The sequence below is a fragment of the Salminus brasiliensis genome, chromosome 16, assembly GCF_030463535.1.
Source record: "Salminus brasiliensis chromosome 16, fSalBra1.hap2, whole genome shotgun sequence".
Classification (NCBI taxonomy): Eukaryota; Metazoa; Chordata; class Actinopteri; order Characiformes; family Bryconidae; genus Salminus; species Salminus brasiliensis.
Window position 1 is genome coordinate 26,608,572 of NC_132893.1, and position 14,345 is coordinate 26,622,916.

A 14,345-nucleotide genomic window follows, 5' to 3' on the forward strand; every position below is an offset into this window, starting at 1 on the left:
GGCTTCTGGAGTAGCCTTTTTATGTCCATTTTGGGCAGGTTTCCATTTTCAGTTTCTTCATAATTCATCACAGCACATCACAGTCATGACCCTTTTTTACTATGGCTATACACTACATAGTCTCAACCCTCACATCAACCTTATGTTACCTCCAACATTAGAGATCATTTGGGCCCAAGCCAGAATCCTATTGCATAAATACTGCAGCAGTGTGCTACTTTGGTAAACTGGCTTACCACATAACTGCTTACCACAACTTAACTCTGCAAGGCAGTAAGACATCTTGCAGCATCTACCTAAACCTCAGTATGAAGAACATTCTCCAAAATGCATAAGTGCTGCCTGGCAGAATATCAAGAATATTAGGTGGAAAAATAACTGAAAGAAAAGTACTCTGGTCTTTTCTTTAAACCAGTCAGTTTCAGCCGAATACACCTTTTTAATGCTTGATTGTGAAATGTTGAAAGGTTGGTGCTGAACTTATAATTAAAAGATTAGAGTCTCCATCTAGTGGCCACAAGGGTAATGCACACATAAGGAAGGCCACTGGACTGGAACCCAACTCCTTTTATCCAGCTTACCATTTTGGCCGGCTAGTTCACACAGGTCTTGAAAAACAAGACAAAAAAAGACAATCCATTTCTCCATTTCTCTGCCATCATGTTCTATTTGTGTTAGACCTGTGTATACTTGATTAGAAATCATTCTCTAAATCTGGCCTGCAATAGGTGTAAACAGGCCTGCATTGCTTATTCAAGTTCTGCTGATGTCCATCATTACATGCATAGGCGCCAACTGGGGAGTGGTACTAGGCCTTCCCCCAAAAAACTAAAGAAAGGGCATCCTAACACCAAGCGCAGGGCCCAGGGAGCAGAGAGGGTGAAGAGCCTTGCTCAGTGGCCTGACATTGGCAGCTTGCCAAGCTTAGGTATCGAACCCACAACCCTGTCATCAATTGCGATTATTATTTTTTATATTACTTATTATTTTACAATTTAGGTTTGATCAACATTCCACGAGGTAAAATAGTTCCTTTTAATCACTTGACTGCTGATACCTTTGCCTTTTAATACCTTTAACTATTTTGTACCATAAACTATTAGCAAATGTTTACAAGAAATATTCTTTAGTTTCTGTAGGAATGCATTTGAGAATCTATAGCATAAATTTCATACAGGCCTCCTAATGTCAAGTCACGTCAAGTCAAATTTATTTGTATAGGGCTTTTTACAACTGTCGTTGTCACAAAGCAGATTTACACAATTAAAAAAAAAAAACATAAAAAGACATGAAAAATCTAAGCCCCCCCGGTGAGCAAGCCAACGGCGACAGTGGCAAGGAATAACCCCCTTAGAGCTGGAGGAAGAAACCTTGGGAGAAAGCAAGACTTACTAGGGGAACCCGACCCATCCTCCTCTGGTCTGAACTATTTAACAATTATTAATAAAAGTTACCAAACCATCTATACTGTTGAACTGCTCAGGTGTGCAACATATTCCTAATCATAATATTATAATCATGGTGTAACTTAAAATAGTCATGGCAGAGATGGTAAGAGTAATGATGGTTGACAGTGGTAATATTAATAGTTAGTGGTAATACTAATGTGGGTGGAAGGGCTGTATTATAGGTACATACATATTGCATTACATCTTGCTGCAAAGAAAACAGTTCAGATGACCTGTAGTAATCACCTTGAGTGACATGCATATTCTTGGACCAGCAATCCTGGACTGCAGCTGAGATCCTACTGTGCCTGTGTATGGCTAAAAGCAGAAGCTCTACCAGCACAAAGCGTCTTTCCATAGTGTCTGTTCTCCTTCCAGTTGGCTTAACGCTCTGCAAAAAATACTGAACATTCGTTCAAAACAAACACGATTCATCTCATTTCTTTAAAACGTTCCATCCAATACTCACAAAGACATATACACATCTTAAGTGCTATCTCTGATGTTCAAATCAAAGCTGTAAACTAAAGGTTTTAAAAGGCTTTGCCTGTAGAGAGTGAAGCAGAGACACAGCATTCACACACACATCAGCAAATATAAAAAATTGTATTTCTTTAATAAAACTGTGAGCATTAGTCATTCCAGTACTGTGTACAGAAATACACTTAAATGTGGTTTCAGTTACACCCATCAGCCACAACATTAGTGCCCTCACAGGTGAAGTGAAAAACATTGATTATCTTCGAAGGGGTGAACAGTCAGTTCCTGAAAGTGATGTGTTAAACAGGACAAATGGGTATAAGCACAGGGATGAGATACTTTCTGAGACAAGCCTAAATGACTGGGTCAGAACATCTCCAAACATCAGGCAGGTCTTGTGTGGTTTCTCTGGATTGCAGTGGTCAGTACCTACCAATAGTGGCCCAGGAAAGAATACCCGGTGAAGCAGTGACAGGGTCATGGGCACCCAGGACTCATTAATGCAATCCTTGGAGGCCCCACCTCCCAACTTACAGGACCTAAAATGATGCTGCTGTTGGTGGCAGATGGCACAAGATGCCTTCAGAAGTCTTGTGGAATCCATGCCTTAAATGCTCTAAACTGTGTGGCAGCACAAGAGGGACCTACTTAATATTACGCAGGTGGCACTAATGTTATGGCTGATTAGCTACATGCATAGGTCATAGATCAGATTCTTTAGCTGAAGAACAATAACATTGTTACTAAAATACTGATGTAGTCTGAATATCTGTCGTTTTGAGATTCATTTTGTGATATTTATACTAATTATATATAAGTATTTTTATATTAGCAGTTTTATAACTTTCTAAATAATGTATATTTATGTTATGCAAATCTCACAACATTGTGTCTGTATCAGAATTTTGGACTTTCCAAAATCTGATGTTTAAGACCACAAAAAAAAAAAGACCATAGGACTTATAAGAACACTAATTCACAGGCAGGAACACTGATACTCCCCATGCATCTCATGAACCCATGACCAAGCACTTCCAAGAATTAGATCTAGAAAAAAAAATCTTGTTTTAAACAATGGTTAAAGAGCTGTTTTAATGCACACAGTGATGTAAAGCCACTACTTTTAGTATGAAATGTTATTTATGTATTTATTCTAATATCAGTGTTTTTAGCAGTAAATGAGCACTACTACTTTAAGTTTTCACAGGTGCCGAAAGCTTTTGTACAACATTTACAAAAGTTGTTGAATATTTAACATGTTATGTTTTATCTAATGTGTTAAGTCTGCAAACAATTGATTAGATATGCTTTGATAATGAAGAATTAAAAACCTTTGCATAAGTGAATATAATAAAAGCAATGGAATAGCTTCTACAGAAGCGGTACAACAGTACCTGGGTTAAACTGAAGCATAGACATTCTGTGTGTGTTTAAAACTTAAATTCTTAATAAAGGTTCCCCTTACTGAACCTTTAAATGCATAAATGAGAGCATGCATCTTCAGTCACTGAAGACCTCCCTCCAGAACTGTGTAAGAGTGAAGTTTTTGTTCCTTAATGCTAGCCTTCTCAGAGCTCTGGCTTCTTTCTTCGACTGATCGTAACTGGCTCTCCAGATGTGCCGCAGAGAGGAGCTGTTGGAAGGTTCTACAGGAAAGTCAAAGAGCTTGGGCGGTGGGCATCTCAGATGGTCTGCTTCAGCCTGCCAGAGCCGGGGAGGCAGACCCTGATTGAGAGAGAGAGAGAGAGACACACACACACACACACACACACACACACACACACACACACACACACACACACACACACACACACACACACACACACAGAGAGAGAGAGTATGAGACATGTAAAACAAAAGAAACGTGTTGACATGGCAACAGCACGAATGCTGGCAAGTAAGCAAGTGAGAAAATCAAAGGCATAATCTAGGATTTCCGAAGGGTTTTTTGTTTTCAGGATAATTCGAGATGCCTTACAATCGCAAATAAACAGAGACATATGTGAAAGTTCTTTGAGCTTCAAAAGCTCTTGAGGATTGTTACTGACTACTGGATTATACAGTACATCTAAAGCTCTTTCTATAAATGGCCAGCTGCCTCCTCCTGTTAGCGTTATAATAAATGAAGTATACATTGCCATTCTACAACCAATACAAAGTGTGTTTAAGGACTGTGTGGTCTTGGATACTTCAAGTGATAAATCCAGAGCTGGAAAAGCAGCACTGTGCTATATGAAATTTAGTTTCTGCATAATGCAGAGCACCCTGCTTTTACCTATTCCACAGTGGCAAACAAAGAGTTCAATTGATGCATTTACATATGTCAAGCAATTCAGCCTGCTACAGTTTGGCTCCACCCATTTATTTTAACGTTATAAGGGGTGATTTAACCTGGACAAGTTTTTAAATGGCATATGACACAGACTAGCTAATCAGAAGAGAGGTCATTCACACTAAAGGCATAGGAACAAGGACAACCTTACAGTGTAATTGTAAGGAATTCAGAGAGGTTGGAATATGATAATGTAGAAATTTAATAATAAAACGTATATAAAGACATATTACCTTCAGCTATGAGGCTAATTCTATGTAAATAACACTAATAGCAATATTTGTACATAAAAGTATTCAACAGCATGGCATACCATGTGAGAACACTGTAGAAACAAACATTTATGATATTACTTAACTCGAAATGCTCTGCAGAATACATAGAAATGCAGTCTGCACAATGCCAAGTTGGCTGCTGCAAGTTGCCATTCATCACCTGTTAGCTACATTAGCCTAGCATCTCCTGACCAAATCTAAAGGAGCAAGATTCAGACAGGTCTTTCTTAACCAACTACATCTGGGTTAATTGGAAAACTGTGTGCACTTCATCTTGGCTATTAAACAATGGGTTACCTCATTTTGCCTGTGGATGTTCTCCCAAACCCTGTTACACACCATGCACTCAAAGACATCTATGAAGTTGTCCTGGGTGATATCCTGGACGCCCCACCGACGCTCCTTCAGTTCTTTAACAAGTCTCTGGTTTGAGATGTCTTGCTTCAGCTTCCAATCTAGGTATGTTAAATACTCCCAGTCGTTTCTGTCCAGTCTCTTTAAGTACTGGGCCAGTCTCTCTGGGGGTTCGTTGGGGTCTACCACAATTGCACTTCTGTTACTTGGGAGCCACATGTGCACATTTGGGGCTCCATAGTACACAGGGACCACTCCAAGTTTGAGCGGCCGCCACAGTTTCTCTGTGATGTAGTCCTCACAGATGGCATTTTCGAAAGCCAAGATGAACTTATACTGCGCTAAGATCTGGTAAAAGCTCTGTTCCTCCATGGCTGTAGAGTCTCTCAAGTGCGGGGGAAGATCTTTGTTGTTCAGGCACTGGCCATAGCAGTCCACTTCGATGTGCTTCATGAGCTCCTGCACGTAGATGTCTCTATCTGACGGAGGGTCACAGTCTGACTGAACGTAGACCACAGGAGCCAGAGTCCGTCTCAGGTGGTTCTTCTGAGCCAGGGGCAGCAGGAATGTGTGGGAGGTCAGCACTCGGAGGCTCTCCAGGTGCTGGGTGGTCAGAGGAAGGTGGGAATGGCGACTGAAGGTGGCTGTGTGGTTGAAAAGTGTGATGACTGGCTGATGAAAGAGCTTGTAGTTGTTTTTGGGTGACTCTTCGTGGAACAGAGCCCACTGGTGGTGTTCCTGCCTTGGCAAAGGGAGGCTCTCGATGTTAAGGTCTGTACCTTAAGAGATGAAAAAACAAGCGAATATCTAATAATTCTTCTTTTTCCCCCACTCAAAATTGGCTCAAATTTCATTTTTGAAATGAATAGACAACTACTGAGTATATATATATATATATATATATATATATATATATATATATATATATATATATATATATATATATATATATATACACACACACACACACACACACACACACACACACACACACTATGGCAGTATACTGTAGGTCTTCTAACCATGTTGACTACCTTACACAGGATTTTCCTTCTCCACATATTTTCCAACAGTTCTACAAGTTCTTAATGGGTTAGAACTTGCTCTGGATAGGCATTACTGCCAACTGCAGTAAATATGCAGGCCTAAGGAGTAAGGAATTGCATGTCCAATCAAACCACAGTCTGCTGATAGATACAAAACAAGACAACGATATTCATCATTTGTATTGGACACAAATGGAATTTAACACATCTGTGCAGTGAACACACATATACACACTAGTGAGCAAACACAGTGATACAGTGAGCACACATGCCCGAAGCGGTTGGCAGCCTTTGCTGCAGCACTCGGGAAGTAGAGAGGGTTAAGGCCTTGCTCAGGGGCCCAACAGTGGCTGCTTAGCAAACCACACCCCTGTCATCAATAACCACTGAGCAACTGTGTAATGTTTTATGATGAATGAATCAATATAATCTAATAAAATCCTTTTACACTGACTTCCACTGAAATGTTTAATTAAGGATCATGTTAAAGTCCTTGTAAACAGTATTGGCATCAGTTATAACTTCCATATCGGCCAGGCCTTAACAGAAAGATCCTGTAAAAAAAAAAAAAAAAAAAAAAAAAAAAAAAAAAAAAAACAGTTGTTTTACTACAAAGTTTTAAGTAGGTTTCCATTTTTTGAATAACCTAATTAGATATTTGATTCAATGAGATAGGCCACCACAGCTTGAGTGTTCCCATTGCTTTTATACAACTGCTTTTACAAGAAACAATATAAACCAAAGATGCTTTGAATTTCATACTGAATATGCTGTAATACGGTCAGTCCCACAATAAAAGGTACTATTGCTGTGCAACGGTCACAATTCCAAAACACCAGGACTGAGTGGAAGTTTGTAAAGGTACCTGTTTAGACCTCCAGTCCAAGATAACAGCTGACACTTTAAAGATCCCCTTTTGTGGTATAGATGGAGCCACAAAACTGCCAAAGTGTTAAGTTTAGCCAGATATGTTATAATTAGGATAACAACAAATATTAACTTTTGATCCTGAACTGTCGAATGCAGGTACTGCCTTACTTCAGAATTAGGTTCACTTAAGTTACTCCATCTGCAGACTTTAAACTAACAGAATTAGTTTTGCTAATTCACAACAGTTTCAGTTTCTCAACGTTTTGAAGGAAACGTAATGTTTACAGATTACAGTGTAGATGGAATATCTGCAATCGTCTTTGTTTCCCTGCAGGTTCAAAAAGCCATAACATCAGCTGCATTGACCGGTGAAGTAAAAAACACTGATTATCTTTATCTACGGCGGCATCTGTCAACTGGTGGGATATATTAAACAGCAAGTGAACAGTCAGTTCTTGAAGGTAAGATGTTAAAAGCAGAGAACATCGGGCAAGCATAAGAATCTGAGTCCTTCTGACAAGGGTTAAACAGTAATGGCAAGACGACAGGGTCAGAACATCCCCAAAACATCCGGCAGGTCCTGTGGGGTGTTCTGGTATGCAGTGGTCAGTACCTACCTACCTACCCTAATAAGTGGTTCAAGAAAGCACAACCAGTGAACCTACTCAATATAAGGCAGGTGGTGCTAATGTTATCCCTGATCTGTGTAAATCTGTATAAAAAAAACCTCCAGCCAAGCAATGCCTTAGACCAGAAACTGCAGTTAGAGCAGGTTACTCAATCAGATACTACTCACCTACATTCTAAGTCCATGACTTTGCTCTGCTACACTCATCTCCTTATTGACCGCAACGAGACTGTGCTTCATCAATAGCATTCGTTAAGAATAACCCTTTCAAAGCAAAAAACCTATGTATCACATTTGCTCTATTACAGTTGGCAAGAACTATATAGTTCTTATGGAAACACTCAGGTAGAAATAATACTGTCCCTATTCGCTTTAACTCTCCAGACACATCTCTCCATGTGGGGTCTCATTCACAGGATAAGTCATTTGTATTAGCAGAGCTGTAATATTGTCACTTATATATTTCTGGACTTGAACAGGGGACACAGCATTAGGTTAGTTAGCTTGCAGCAGGCATCCACAGTGGATTGACGAGTGCCTCTTATCACTGTAATTGTGCATGAACCCCTCTGGAGATCAGAATCACTTGAATGACGCAGGGCACCATTCTGTGTTATCTGTTATTCAGGAGAAAGGATGGACTGTAAATAAAAAGGTGCAGTGCCGTATAGAGGAAAATGACAGAAAACGTTAACAACAAATGGGATCTAAATCTTGGGTGGTGCCGCACTTAAATGTTTGGACGATGCTTTCCTAAAACCTCCAAAGGCAAAATGCTTCTTCTGTATTGGGTGAACAGAGCTGATGCATATGATGAGTTATTGTAAGCCCAGAGCAAAGTAGCAACGAACCAATTACACGCTTTAGCCTCTAAATTTTCATCACACCATTCCATATTTCTTATCCGCACTTGTTTCAAAGAAATTTAAATAGGCACTGCTCACAATTAATATATATATATATAGAACATGTGGTTTTCATAGCCATTCTGCACTGACTGATATACACTATACACCCAAATGTTTGTGGACACCCCTTCTTTTAAATGTATTGAGCTGCTTTGTGTCACACCAATTGTTGACGCTCACACACACACCTGTTCTGGACAATAGCATACATGAAGAAACAATAAACAAGCAGGTGTCCCAATACTTTTGTCCATATATTGTAGAAGACGGCATACTTTAAAGGAATATTCAGTGTTTTTTAATCTGTCCCATGTGTGTAGTATTGCTTCCATAGATATTAACATTTATGCCATGGTTCCCTGTACAAAAACTAACAAAATAAAAAAGAAGGTGCCACAAAAGGTTCTGTAAACACACTTCTGGTTCCCTAAAAAAAATAGATTTTCAAGAAATGTTTGAAGAAGAAATTGTAAAGTACCTTTTTACAAGTTTAAAGAGCCTTCACGTACTGGTGTGCTTAGCTTCAGCCAGGTTTCAGAAACGTTGAAACTATTTTTCTGACAAATTAACATGCTGGCATATCATCCACCGAGGTGAAATGACCTCACGTAGAAGACGAGGAGTCCTTGAGCATCTAACCCTGTGCTGGTTAGTACCTTAGTACCATTAATCGCATTATACTTCTACTCTTGTACATTTTACACAGTACAACAAAATTCTTCCCCGCTCCGAATGCTGGGGTCAGTGCACAGGGTCGGGGTTTGGAAGTGCCTTGCTTAAGGGCCCAACAGTGGCAGCTTAGACCCTATTTACACCTGGTTACTACATGGATTACATCTTGATATGATTTTAGTCACATGTATTTACACTGGGTAGTTAAATGCGTCTCAGCTTAGTCAAATTGCCACACAGCGACACACCAGTCGAACTTCAATTATTACTGGTGTTTTGGTTGTAGAATGGGTCTTGGAGAGACTTGGAGGATTTGGTTTAAATGTGGCTTGGGTGTGTTTACACTTTTTTTGCATTTTTATGTGGAAACTTAAGACGGATGAAGTGACCAGGTATAAACAGACAGGTCTAAATGGACCTGGTTTTTAGTTGTATTCATCTGCATGTTGCGCTACTGCATCTTAAGCCTAGAGCAAGCTAAGGGCAATATGGTCATTTTGACAGTTTTTCCTTCCCCACAGTTAAGCAGTCAGTCGTTCTTTAAGTCTTACGATTACTTAATTATCAAAACCAGAGTGCACATCCCAACCTTCACATAATATAATTAACATTAACATTTACTGACAGAATTTAGAAATGGTCCATAAGTCTCTATTATATGTGAAACTTATCAGAAGTGTGGTCTCTGAAAATCAGCTGTGCACTACCACAGAAGTGGCAGAAATTAGATTGAAAAACGCTGCTGTATTTTGACATTTTAATGGTGTGACCATATATAAGCACACACTTCAGCATTGTGTATTCTGCTGAGAGGTGACTTAATGTGAATTACAGTCTTGACAAAGTATAATGGTTTCACTCCACCACCCCCCATCACCCCACCCCCCCACCACTCCTCCAGTCCGCGAGGTGAGATAATTAGTTGATTCAAGGGTTTCAGTTCTCTGCTTAAGGCCGAGATTGCAAAGGCTGCAGCTCTGAAAGCTGCAGGGTCAGCCAAGCCAGGATTAACTTTCCTGCTGGAGGCCAAAGACTTTCCACTAAAACCACCACAGAGACACTGGGAAGCAAATGAGCTGAGAGGATTGTGAGGAATGTTGCAGAATTTAAGAAGTCATTTAGCAGCCAGAATGCTCAGGAGAAAATATTCAAAGGGTGTTTGTGAATGACTGAGAGAGGCAAAGCTCAAATGGATTTGCATTTTCATATCAGTCAACTTGTTTGCACAAACAAAATGCCGGCAGTTGACTGATCTCTATACATACTTACACTGCCTAAAACAGCCATAAAAACAAGGAATCATAAGAAACCGTATCATATACAATAATACAGTCTTTTGATATTGATTACAATACATATTTAAATAAATTATATATAAACTTTTAAACAGTGGATTGATTTATTTCTGTGGGTCTCTCACTGATCCCATTATCTGTGATCAATACTTAGTATCTGGGTGCAGCAGTAGGTAGCAAAGTGGGAAGCCCTTGTCTTAGAGAGAGCAGAAGCGAAATTACAAAAATGGTGTCACTGTGCCACTATACTTTTGGGACACATATACATCCACTATCATGAGCTGTACATACAGTTCATATGTACTTCTGTCCTTAAATATAACTGAATCCACTGCTGCTTTTCTCTGAATTCACAATTCACTCTGCTGTCTGCTATATTGTAACAGTGGAGTTTTTGTAATCCTCACAATTGTATGTTGCTCAGATGTGTGTCTTCATCTTTGTTGCCTTACTGTTGATTCAGTTGTGCACAGTGTGAATCTGTCAGTCATGTGCACGTGCCAACAGCACCAGTCGGCAACACAGAGAAAAACAATGTGATCCAAACCCCCCTGTGGGCTAAATGTTTACAAAAGATGCGTTTATTAATTTTTCCTTTCAATCCTGAACTTTCTCTGATTGATTTTATTTTTTCTTTATTTTTTCTTTTCACAAGGTCCTTCTCCTTCAGAGAAACCTAACTATGAACACAGAGAGCCTGAAGGAACAGAAGGTTCCACGATACTCCAGGTATATCCATCAGCCTTTGTAGCTAAACACAATATAGCAAATCCTAACGCACAGCTAATTCGTATCTCAGAACATAAAGTCATCAATCAATTAATGTGGCTTATTTACATTCTAAGAACATCCTCACTGCTGCCAACAAGGCTATAATGTCCATTAACAGCACCTTGAGGACACCAGATGGTGCTCTGAACAACATGGTTAAAACAAAGAATTGGAACTAGAATGGGAATAAAATTGCTGACACCCAATCCATTAAAATATGCTTGGTTTGGGACATCCCTAACTTCATTTTACCATAGTCTATTGCTTTATTTCACAGAATAATAATACAGACTTTTCTTCTCTGCCCATTTCCCACAGCGCCTGATATTCACTTAAAGAGCCCATACCGCGCAACACTGTATTTTCTGCAATGTGTTTGCTCTTGTTGGTATAAAACCTCAGAAAATCTATATATCACTATACATACTGTGCATCTGGATGGAGTATCTCTTGGCTTTATCACTCATGCCGATCTGCAAAACAAGCTAATGACTAAAATACAATACAATAAGAACACAGCATCTTGCCCTGAGGCACAGGTCCAGTGTGACTCACCATAAAACAGGAAGGCGTGTGTAGATGGGTGAGCATGGTATGATTTGTTGATGGTGAAAAAGCATCTGTTACTGCCACACTCCCCAAGCCGCCCCAGCTCGCCAGTCAGTGGGGACCACCACACTATAAAGGGGTACCAGTCTTCAGAAGCAGCAGATATCTTGTCTTCAGCGAGCAAACTGCTGTCTGGCTGGATTTGGGTTAACTCCTCTCTTCCCTTAAGCGGGAGTCTGTGTGCTGTGTGCTCAACATGGCCCAGCTCCTCTACAACCTAAACATAAATAGAAGACCCATCAGGACACGCTGAAACTTGGTCACCATAGCATGTTCTGAAATTACTTTTGTATTCATGTACAGCAATGTACAGTTAGGTGGAAGCAGGTATGGACTTGACATGCAGACAAACAACTGAACATAAATAATCTACATTCCCATGCTTCATTAAGACAAAAGAACATACATAATACTCTTTATATAGTCCATAAAAGACTAAGAAAAGATGGAAAGTGACAAAAATACATTTTAAATATTTTTAAAATGATGGTTTAGTCACACGGTCATTTTTTTCCATAGCTCAATTCAGCTGTTAAAAATCTCGAATAGATAATGGCTAAAGAAATGTATCACATCCATTTGATAGAAAATATATCAAAGTCAATTTGAGAAAAGTGTGATTTAGACATGCTGTTTGCATGATGCTACATGGTGAGATACACATGTCTAATGCTTTTTAGCTACATTAGCCTTCTAGCTGCAGTTCATTTAAGGTAAAAGGAAAACAGGGTACATCTAATTTGTAGCAGAACCATCACTGTAAGCTGCAGTTGAAAGGAAAAGGCAGATGACACATCTAAGATATGAAAGATCAGTTTCTGATGGATTGGAAAAGGCAAATGAAAAAAAAGTAATAGCACAGACTCCCCAACACAGCATTAACACCTCAAACAGAAGACACTACTATAGTAAACTACATGTAGGGCAAAGTACACCTCAGAATAACAATGCAGCTGAGGAACTGAGCAGACCCGTTTCTCTCAGTGTGGATATGGAAAGAGGAAAGGTGATGAGGTGATGTTTGTCGTGGTTAGAGGGAAAGATAAGGAATACCAGTAAGGAGGAAAGGGAAATAGTTTCATCCAAGAGTTAGTCAGCTAACCCTGGAAGAGCATCACTGGACAACCAGTGCATAACTGTGCCTGCAAACAAGAAAACATTAATGCACAACACATGGTGGAGAAGAGCGGACTGACACAGCTACACCAGTTCTTCCAACCCTGAGATTTGGGCCTAATATTTAGGTTAAATATGAGGCCTAATATGAGATTAGTGTAATATTTGAACCCATTCATTTCATGATGTGTGATTAATTTTTTTAAAAAGCACAAATGAGCTAGATCAGTAGGCACATACAGGCTTTGACTGACAGTTTAGTCAAGACTACACTTGTAAAATAACAGTGCTAAAAATGCATGTAGCACTTTTTTATAAGAGGGCAGTGGTAATAAGGCTTCACTAGACTTACACAAGCTTTTTATGACAACTAACATACACCCATATATATATATAAATATTTATAAAGGCTTATTCCACCAACTGAACTGCTCAAAGTAAGTGAGATTTATGGAGGTATGGAGGTGAGGAGCAGCCTATACTGCTCTGTACTGCTCAATACTGCTCTGTACCGCTCTGTACCGCGCTGTACCGCTCTGTACTGCTCAATACCGCTCTGTACTGCTCAATACCGCTCTGTACCGCTCTGTACTGCTCTGTACCGCTCTATACTGCGCTGTACTGCTCTATACTGCTCTGTACCGCTCTATACTGCGCTGTACTGCTCTATACTGCTCTGTACCGCTCTATACTGCTCTATACTGCGCTGTACCGCTCTATACTGCTCTATACTGCGCTGTACCGCTCTATACCGCTCTATACTGCGCTGTACCGCTCTATACCGCTCTATACTGCGCTGTACCGCTCTGTACCGCTCTATACTGCTCTGTACCGCGCTGTACCGCTCTATACCGCTCTATACTGCTCTGTACCGCTCTGTACTGCTCTGTACCGCTCTATACTGCTCTGTACCGCTCTATACTGCTCTGTACCGCTCTATACTGCTCTGTACCGCGCTGTACCGCTCTATACTGCTCTGTACCGCTCTATACTGCTCTATACTGCTCTGTACCGCTCTGTACCGCTCTATACCGCTCTGTACTGCGCTGTACTGCTCTGTACTGCTTTTACCTTCTAGGCCTCGAAGTAACACAGACTTACAGGAGCAGTGGGTTAGACCCCGAGCAGGAGGCAACCCTAAACTCCATCACCCTCTGGCATCTGGGATATGGGTGTGGCCATAACCTTAAGCCTTAACGTCTTACAGCGAGCAATGTTTCAGTTACCTGGAAAGTTATGATTAGGAAAACAAAGGCTGAAGCGCAGAGGCACCAAACACAGAGTCTCTTAACAGAGAGTCTCGCCATGTCCACAGTCCTGCGCGGATGAACACAGTCAGAGCGACGAGTCTCATGATTCACTTCAGGTGCGTCGCTGAAATATCACACCCGGACATTTGTTTTTGCTGTGTAACGCTAATATTCTTGACATCGTTCAAGTTTGGGATGTAGTGTGTTGCTGTAATCCGGCCATTTTCCACGTTGTGCCTCCAAACTTCCTGTTCGGGCGCAGCAGTGTGTGGAAAACAGCTCCGCTGAACA

The 14,345-nt window shown here is 40.3% G+C and overlaps 1 protein-coding gene across 1 annotated transcript; it reads right to left on the reverse strand.

Annotated features, from left to right (window-relative positions):
• Positions 1-2,043: 2,043 nt before the first annotated feature.
• On the reverse strand, positions 2,044-14,345 carry fut10 (fucosyltransferase 10). Its single transcript, XM_072659297.1, has 4 exons — positions 14,031-14,345; positions 11,635-11,905; positions 4,833-5,668; positions 2,044-3,653 (listed from the first exon to the last, which is right to left on the reverse strand). Exons 1-4 carry the CDS (start codon positions 14,109-14,111, stop codon positions 3,429-3,431), a joined length of 1,413 nt encoding a protein of 470 aa, XP_072515398.1. The 5' UTR covers positions 14,112-14,345; the 3' UTR covers positions 2,044-3,428.

Excerpts from the sequence above, each read along its gene's own strand:
- fut10 (XM_072659297.1), bottom strand. The coding sequence starts at position 14,111 with ATGGCGAGACTCTCTGTTAAGAGACTCTGTGTTTGGTGCCTCTGCGCT. Across the intron at positions 5,669-11,634 it reads ACACGCCTTCCTGTTTTATG|GTACAGACCTTAACATCGAG; the intron begins GTGAGTCACACT and ends TCATCTCTTAAG. Across the intron at positions 3,654-4,832 it reads ACATCCACAGGCAAAATGAG|GGTCTGCCTCCCCGGCTCTG; the intron begins GTAACCCATTGT and ends TCTCTCAATCAG.